This window comes from Punica granatum, chromosome 1 (assembly GCF_007655135.1).
Source record: "Punica granatum isolate Tunisia-2019 chromosome 1, ASM765513v2, whole genome shotgun sequence".
Taxonomy (NCBI): domain Eukaryota; kingdom Viridiplantae; phylum Streptophyta; class Magnoliopsida; order Myrtales; family Lythraceae; genus Punica; species Punica granatum.
Window position 1 is genome coordinate 7,104,081 of NC_045127.1, and position 9,490 is coordinate 7,113,570.

A 9,490-nucleotide genomic window follows, 5' to 3' on the forward strand; every position below is an offset into this window, starting at 1 on the left:
AAGCAGCTCATCTCGCAAGCGGTGCTCAATCCTCCACATGGATCACCTACTTTTGGTTGGTGACTCCGAACCTACGCTCTCGGGATGAAGCCGCGTTTGTTTCATCTTCCGCTCTTTCTTTTTTTGGTATGAATCATAATATTCAGAAGTTCAATTGAGTTTCAATTAATTCAATCGAATCGGATCGACTTAAGAATGAGTAAAACTCTCACAGCATAAATTTTTTGTATTTTCAAGAACTCGAACTTGAGATCTTGCTTAAGTTGAATAAGTGCCGAATCGCTTGAAGCAAACGACATTGGCTTATCTTCCGCTCATTCTTTAACGCTAGTAGATTTAACTCTCTTTTCCTTTTGGGATGCTATGTATATTCCACGGGCCGAGAGCTTTATCCGGTGAGGTATAACCAACCATTGGGCTTCTTTTTGTAACGTTAATGGATCTTCCATTCCTTACTCTGTCCTTGTTCGGGAATGGGAGATATAATATGGACCGCTAAACTTTTGTGTTTTCATTTTCAGTTACATTGCTCCAAGCCCAAAAGAAAAAGAAAAATAAAAATGAAGAACTCTCGCCGGTATTTTCATAGGACCCAAACACTTGGGAACCTATAAAATTATGTGTATTGCTTCTGGAGAATCAACTGGGCCAATGTTGGCTCGTGAAAAGATCTTTTAATTAGACATACAGTTCGTGTAAGTGAAAATACTTTATGGGAGGTTTAGCTCGGATTAAATAATGTAAATTTGAAGGTCCGCCATGAGAGCTGCTGATCTTGCTATTATATATAGTGTAAATTGAGCATTAGCTCCCCAGAATATATACTTTGTACGTACGTACATATATAAATATATATATGCATATGCATTAGTAGGTATGAAATTAAACACCGGGGTTCATTGGGCCTAATCTCATTTCCTTCCATAAGATGCAACAAAACACCACCTTTCATGAGCCTCCGAACTGGTTCCTCCGACTCAAATTCAATGAACCCCCAATACCTTAAAGAGATGCGGACCCATATAAAGTCAACAGCTAGCTCCTCGATAGAATCCAATCTAGACCCACAAGAAACCCGAAGATGATTTTATTGCGCCTATAATGTCAAATTCGCGATGCGGTCGAGCGGTCGCTGCAACATTTAGTGCTCATGCTATGTGCGTAAGAAGCTGTCATGATGAATCTATTCTTTTCGCGGGATGATGTACAACACCGATTACTCATCATATGTCTTCCGTTGTACAGGAACTTGATATTCTAAGGCAGTTTGTTTGTTACTAAGCTTGACTACTATCCCAACCCGTGCCACGCGATATCCCCGCATTATATTTCATTTACTCGGCGCTCATCAGCTATGGAAACAACCCCAGGTATTTAGTCTACATGTTGTTACGTTCACTTTTGTTATTAATCAATCAAAGTCATGGAAATTGCTGTAATTAAGGGTCAGAATTAATTTCAGGTCAACACCTTCTTTTTAAGGTTTTCCCGCTCCACGAGGTTTACTTTCTAGTAGAGTGTTGAATGGGTTAATGAGAGTCCACGTCGATCGATAATTTGCCCTTGCCCACGAAGAGAGCCGTGGAAAATCTCACGACGAAAGTCATCAACCCTCATGAGCTGTCTAATGAACCATTAATTACGGAGCATGCAATTCTTTCCAGCTGAACAGTTACACGATTCGGTCAAGAAACTAAGACAATTAATTGAGTCGGGTCGCTCCTAATTATCTTGGTTTGATTTGCACGTAAATTGGCCTAATTAGTTCAGTGCAATGAACACTTCCAAGCTTTTCATCAGCATCTATATATATGAAACATAGATTAGTTTCCCTCTTATATCGGGTCTGTCTGGGTGCAATGAGAAAATATTACTTGGCCTGTCCAGTTGCCGCGGGACTCAACCTCCTTGAGGATTAAATACTAAGTTGAAATCTTGCTCTTTCACGCCATTGGATATATCAGAATAGAGTTATAGGATATGTGAGATGTCTTACGGCATTCTTCATTAAGATGGGGCTGGGCTGGGGAGTCGGGACGGCAATTACGGGTCGATGTTGTTTATGTTCTAAAACTGGACATGGAATTCCGTACCCATTCATTGAGACAATTAATGAAGTTGCCACGGGAAGTGGGGGAAGATGTGTGATCGACGGAACAAGATATATATAAGAAGAGCTAGCATTCAAGTTAATTAGGAGAAGAGACATTGAGAAGTATCCTTCTCTTTTTAGCCTCGGAACATGATGAAGGACTCAACCCAGTCACCCAAGAAGGTGTGAACTTGTGGCTGTACCCATCGAGTTAAAGCGACCCGAACCTTATCCTGAAACTCCGCACGCTTCTTGCATATTGCAATTTAACTGCCAGATAATCAAGCAGGAACTTGATTCTCATACGATTACAATTTCTTTGCCACATATGTGCAATCGAAGAAACCGGCATTGAAAATTAAAGGGAGTCTTGGAGGTTATAAGTTTAAGGGCACCCTTCCCGCCACGAGATGTCTTTTCTCATACCAAGGATCGAACTCAGGGCAGATAATATGTCGTCAGCTTGGCCTTTCTATGCCTCGTCGATTCCAACCTGACCAATTTTAGTCTGTGCTCATCAAATAACCATGATTCCACTTCCTCAACAAATCTCAGAGCATGTACATGCGTGAAACATAGCTTGTATTATGTTGACTTTGACATAGGTTGTCCATGCCGTTCCCTTCAATAGAGCATGGTCTTTATATGTCATCTAACACGTGTGAGATGGCATACAAATTAAATTTGTTTAGCACGACAACCAGAACATTCAGTATTCAAAAAGATGATACCTTAGCAGTGTGGAGATATAATTGCGTAATAAGTAACAAACCAAATAGTCTCTAAATAATTTTTATTTATTTATTTACGAGACTTGTTATCTTAATACAATAAAACTAAAATTTTTTTAGCAAATAAAGGGACATGAATAATCACATAATGAGTATCAAATCTGAAATCTCTTAGTAATTAAGTGAGGATGTGCACTCACTTTTAATAGGCTCCGAAAATGATTTCCTTTGAATGTGTAAAAGTAGAGTGAATTATTAATTGCCCATAAAGTTACTCAAATTTACAGGAGGTGCCATCACCTCTCTTCGGCACTGCGGATTTCGACATATATAACACCTCTCCTTTTAATAGTATGATTAATATTTTAAATGGTAAATTGCACTGGTGATCCAAAATGTTTTACAAATGTTTCATTATGGTTCAAAAAGTTTCTTTCGCTACATGATTGTACAAAATGTTTCAAAGTTGTTTCATGATGGTACAAACCGTCAACTCGAACTTGACGCCGTCAAGCCGACGCTGACGTGGCTACTACGTGTCACCTCATTGCAAACGTGACCGAAAAATTTTAAATAATTCTAAAAATTTTAAAATTTTAAAACTTTCAAAAATAATTTTATATTTTAAAAACTTTTAAAAATAATTTTAAACTTTTAATTTAAAATTTAAAATATTTTTCATTATTTAAAATTTAAAATAAAATATTAAATTTAAAATAATTTTAATATTAAAAAAAAAAAAATTATTTAAAAATTTTAATAAAAAATTATTTAAAAATTATTATAAAAAATTTAAAAATTTAAAAAATTTTAAAAATAATTTCAAAAATTCAAAATAATTTTTTAAATTTTTCTAAAATTGTACTCTTTTTTTTGTATTTTTTGTATTTCTAAAAAAAAATTAAAAAAAAACTAAATTTTTAAAAACTAATTTTCAAAATTTTAAATTTTATTTATTTTTTTTCAAAATTTTACTCTTTTTTGTATTTTTAAAATTTTTTTTTGTATTTTTTAGGACTTTTTAAAATTTTTATTTTCTCTTAAATGACGTGGCGCACTATGATTGGTTCCATGTAACAAAAGTGACACATAGGAAGCGCCATGTCAGCAAAATGTTAACGGTGTTAGGACCAATTGACGGTTTGTACCATCATGAAATAACTTTGAAACATTTTGTACTATCATGCAGCGAAAAAAAAATTTTGAACCATAATGAAACATTTGTAAAATATTTTGGACCACCAGTATAATTTACCATATTTTAAAATACACGGTTATGGTCATTTCAAAATCTAAAGCGGAGAGGATTGACATAATTAATAGATGATGGAGAAATGTGCAATTAGGTGGAGGAAGGGCTCGGCTCGTGTCCGAGCATTGTTTTTGTGCATTAAATTGCATACGAGTGGTGGTGGGCGGCAGACTGAGAGGGGACCAAGCTGTCCAGATAAAAGGCAGCAAGGTGGCTCTAATGCCGATGTGCCTGGCTCCAACATGTCCCTCAAAGTTCACACATTCTAACCTGAAAGCTCCAAATTCCCAAGTCTCTGCCCCCCTAACTCCTCTTCTCAAACATTGATCGATCTTGATATATACTGCATTTGTAAATTGGAGTATAAGCCTTGGTAGCCACAAACAGTGAAAGAAACAAATGGATATCAACTTGAGTCGGTTCAAACTTCAAACAATCTGGAATCTCTTATTTTGAAGTATAATGTTTTAAATTTGAATTTTATGAATGGAAAAAATTCACAATTGAAAGATTTTATCCCTTCATAGATTAACGTAACTCTAGCTTGATTTAGTTGAGATCGATTGAGATTTCAAATACGGTGAGATCAATGCAAACCAAAAACAAAATACAACTATATTCTCCACGAATTTTCTACTATGACTGTTTGGCATATCTTATCCTTGATCTTGGTGGGGGCATGCAAACTTTTCTTTTTCTGTGAGATAAATTCCAATTCTAAAGGAAAATCTAGAAATTCACAAAGCCATTTGAATATTTGGTTTCCTATGATAATCTTTGCTTACCTTATGAATTTTTGTATAAATATATTTGTGAACTAGGGCGCCGAAGCACATTCTGTAACGATTTTCACATAATCTCTTCGGATTTTATAATGACCTCCGATTTTCTCCTAACATTAGTAATCTCAAATAGCCAAATTGCTTATTTGCCTGTCAAGGATTTCTCTCTTTTCAATCCAAAATCCGCTGTACCAACTGCGTAAGAAAGCATTCTTCCTCCACAACACAAAACTAAAGAGGATTTCATATTGTACTACTCGCTGATCTCAAAACTAAAGAAGATTCTTTTAGGACTTCCTATGATATATTTGTTACCACTTCCCTATTTCTTATCATTGTACCTACTGAGCAAGAATGCATTCTTCATGTCCTCCACAACACAAAACTAAGGAGGATTTTCATACGGTAATGCTCACCGATCTCGACTGGAGATTCTGATAGGATTTCCTGTGATATCTTTGTTATCGACTTTCCTATTTCTTATCAGGCTCGTGGATGCATGTATTTTTCCTTAAAAATGAAAAAGACAATAAATCAATAAGAGTTAGTTCAAGTGATTCGGTTATTATTCTCGTTAAATAAGATATCAGATTCGAGTCTTGTGAATTAAAAAATCTTTAATTCGTAGAGCTTTAACCATTAGTAGCTGACCCAGTCCTATTGAACTAGTCATGACCCATTGAATTTTCATATATTATGGTTCACACTTAATAAAAAAAGTTAAAAATATATAATAGCCTAATACACCTTCATATATATATATATATAAGGCAAACCAGACAAACAACAATTGACCGGGCCGGCCCCTAGAAAATATGCCAACTTCTCTTGAATCTTTTCTGGATTTTAATGATGACATCCCCACGTATACGGCGAGCCACAAGATACTTTCACTGTAGAATATATCTTGTTTCATCCCAATGATTCAGACAAAAAGAAAGAAAAAGAAAAAGAAAAAGAAAAAGAAAAAGAAAAAGAAAAATAGAAGATCCCATGCAGTGATTATATAATTCCCCCACAACCCCTTTCATTTCTTCCTCAAAGCCAAAACCCCCACATTTCGTCTTCTCCGACCTTCTCTCTAATTTCTTGAGCGAAATAACACGAAGCAAAAGCCATGGCGCTGACGAGGAAATCGAGCAAACTCTCCCAGACGGCGGTCCTCAAGCAGATCCTCAAGAGGTGCTCGAGCTTAGGGAGGAGACAGCAGCTGCAGCAGCAAGGCTACTACGACCACTCTGCCGAGGCACAAGCACTTCCGTTGGACGTCCCGAAGGGCCACTTCGTTGTCTACGTTGGGGAGAAGCGCACGCGGCACATCGTCCCAATCACGCTCCTTGATCGCCCAGAGTTCCAGATGCTGCTACACAGGGCCGAGGAGGAGTTCGGGTTTGACCACGACATGGGCCTAACCCTGCCATGCGAAGAGGTCGTGTTCCAGTCGCTAACTTCATCGATGCTCCGATGACCAACTTGTTGCTGGCTATCGATCACCTTCTGCTTATCTTTTTGGTTACGGTGGTTGATCTGACCCGAAAGACCCATAATAATGATTTGGGTTTTTGGATTTTGTAATTAAATTGCCGGGGTCGGGTCATATTTAGCTCACCGTGGTGTACGCGGATAATTTTGTAGCCGCAACAGCGGGAAAAAAGAACATTACTGAAACTTCATTACTTGAATATATGAGTAAATTTTTTTTATTTTTTTAATTATAAAATAGATAAATGAGTTTAGTATAATGAAATAAAAAATTTTAATAACTAATAAAAGAACATGAGTAGTTTCACGAAAAGTATCGAATCTGAAATCTCAAAATTACATGCGACGGCGTGCATAATATATTGTGCATGAGAGGAACATTAATTAGTAATCCTCCCAAAAAATTTTCCTAAAAATTGGTAATCCTCATGTCACTGGTGTATAATTATTCTTTTCTTAATATATTGTGCATGCATGCGGACCCAAAAATAAACTCTTTGATGTTGGTGTGGATCTTATTATATATCTATATTATCTCCTTTTTTATCGGTTACTATGTTATCTCCTTTTTCAACTTTTTATTGGTTTGGATAAAGCTTTTAAGTATTTATTATCTTGAAACCTTAAAGGAAATATATCCGAAAAACAACGGTAAATAACGATGAGACGGATGGATTAAATTTTCTAGTAATTATATGGGCCTATTTGCCTAAGATCAAGCGATGTTGACATTGTTGGAGGTAATATAATTTAATAGTAATCCATGCATGCATGCCTTTTTCTCCTTTTTTTCTTTTCAATATTGTAAAGCCAAAGCCTAAGTAACACTGTACCTTCTACGACCATTTCTCTTTCTTTTAGGGGAATTTGTCTGAAGATAGCATTGGGATGAGGTTATGTTGTCGCCGTGATAAGTATTTCTGCCGTGAACCGTTGAAAACTCACTCTCTCCTATTACAGACAGCTAAAGCTTAATGAATGTTTTGTCAAAAGCAAACGAAACAATTATGTCGAAGAAAACACACAACATAGTAATCTAAGAATATAACAATCATATATATCAAGAATTTACCATCATTATGCTCCCCGAAATTCATCAATCAACAATTTAATTCCTAAAAAAAATTTATAATCAAAACAGTTCTTGAATTTCAATTTCATCTACCAAAATAATCGAGACGCTAATAGATATGCTGAAAATATAACGTCAGAAGAGGAACACAGAGTGAGGAGCTTGTGTGGAAGCTCCCCTACTGGAGACCTTCCCCACTGATGAGGTCGCCAGTGGCTTCAAGGACCTCTAGTGATCTCGCTAGCGGGGGAGTCACCAGCAGGGAAGCCCCCACCTAAGCTCCCCTAGTCCCCCATCTTTTTAATTTTCTTTTCTTTTTTTATTATTTTTTCAATGTTTGAAATTGTCTAAAATTACGTCGTTTTAATTTGTTCAATTAAGTAACGGCGTTTGTCCACATCACATTTCAGTCACGGCCACCAGCGATCGAACTATTTTGATAAACCGAAGTGAAATTTATGGACTATTAATTTGGTGACGAAAATCTTTTATGTTCTAATCCATTTTCCTTACTTATCTAAAGAAATTTTTCAGGGATCAAATTGTTGGCCGATAAAATTTTCAATGACCAAAATAAAGGTAAACTCATCGTATCAAAGAAGAACAAACAGCACAGTGATTTAAAATATGTGTGTGTATATATAATTTAAGCATATTTTCCATTTGACAATGAGTACTATCAAGTTTGGTGGAGCTTTATTAGCCAATATATCTGCTAGGTGCAGGAAAAGAAGGAATTGGGGCGTGTGGCTTTGGTGATATTTTAATAATCATCTTTTTTTGTTTTTGTTTCTTTTGTAAAAGATAAAAATATCATTCTAAAAGAAAATGAAATTCAAAAACAGGAATTCCCAGTTTCCACACGCTGAATAATGTAGCAACATTTGTCAGCGTACTGGCAGGAAAAGGATGAATTAACGTTTGAAACTCCCAATTTCATTTCGTTATATGCTTTTCCTACTTGGAAATGAATCAGGTCTGAGCGTAGGCTTTGGGTTAGGCAAAAAAAATACAAAATCCTGATCAATCAACATCGATCCTCCTCGATCTTTTTAAGGCATGGGCCTGCCTGCCCTCTGCATATATATATATATATATATATATATGTGCGTGTGTGTGCGTGGTCTGGACGACCCACTCGTGCTAGCATTCAGTTGTCCGTATGCCTTGACCCCGGTGCCACTCGAGAGGCTCAATTTGGAGTCGTAACGTAAACTCTGATGCAAAGTCTTTAGTTGGATCATATCACTCCGTTTGGTTTTGTAATCTGATTTTAAGATTTTAATTATACTAACTACACAATAAAGGGCAAATTACAAAAAAAACTCAAATTTTGTAAAATATCTCAGTTTTGTCCTAAATTTTGTTTTGTAACAAAAAAACCATAAGTTTTCTAAAATGTCTCAAAAATGACCTCCGTTATAACTTCCGTCAATTTTTGCCTACGTGTGACCTACGTGGACTGTTAAAGGGACTCACTAGCCTACGTGTGACCTACGTGGACTGTTAAAGGGACCCACCATCAGCAGCAAAAATTGACGGAAGTTATAACGGATGTCATTTTTGAGACATTTTAGAAAACTTATGGTTTTTTTGTTACAAAACAAAATTTATGACAAAATTGAGACATTTTACAAAATTTGGGTTTTTTTTGTAATTTACCCCACAATAAAAACCAACTTCACTATACTCAATTTCACCGTATATAAATTTACGTACAATTTCATTATACTCAATTTAATTTTTAATACTAAATTCTCTCAATTATTTATTACTTTTTTAATAATTTAATAACACAATCATTATACAATCATCACTTTCTCTTAATTATTCATTACTTTTTCTCATAATTTAATATCACAATCATTACAACTCAATTAAAATCAAAACTCAATTTTACTTAACTCTAAAACCAAACACACCAATAAAACCGATGCATATATAGTAGATTCATCATCACGCAATCTGTCACCGGAGTTTCCCTCTCCATATACTCTCATCGATGTGAGTGGGGCCAACGGACCAGATGCATGCTCTAGCTAATCTATCGATGCAACCTACCTAGGGCCATTACACTAT

The 9,490-nt window shown here is 35.7% G+C and overlaps 1 protein-coding gene across 1 annotated transcript; it reads left to right on the top strand.

Annotated features, from left to right (window-relative positions):
- The first annotated feature begins 5,805 nt into the window (after positions 1-5,805).
- Positions 5,806-6,556, top strand: LOC116192145 (auxin-responsive protein SAUR50-like). The gene has a single exon (XM_031520601.1). The coding sequence runs from the start codon at positions 5,975-5,977 to the stop codon at positions 6,323-6,325; it is 351 nt and encodes a 116-aa protein (XP_031376461.1). The 5' UTR covers positions 5,806-5,974; the 3' UTR covers positions 6,326-6,556.
- The last annotated feature ends 2,934 nt before the right edge of the window (positions 6,557-9,490 follow it).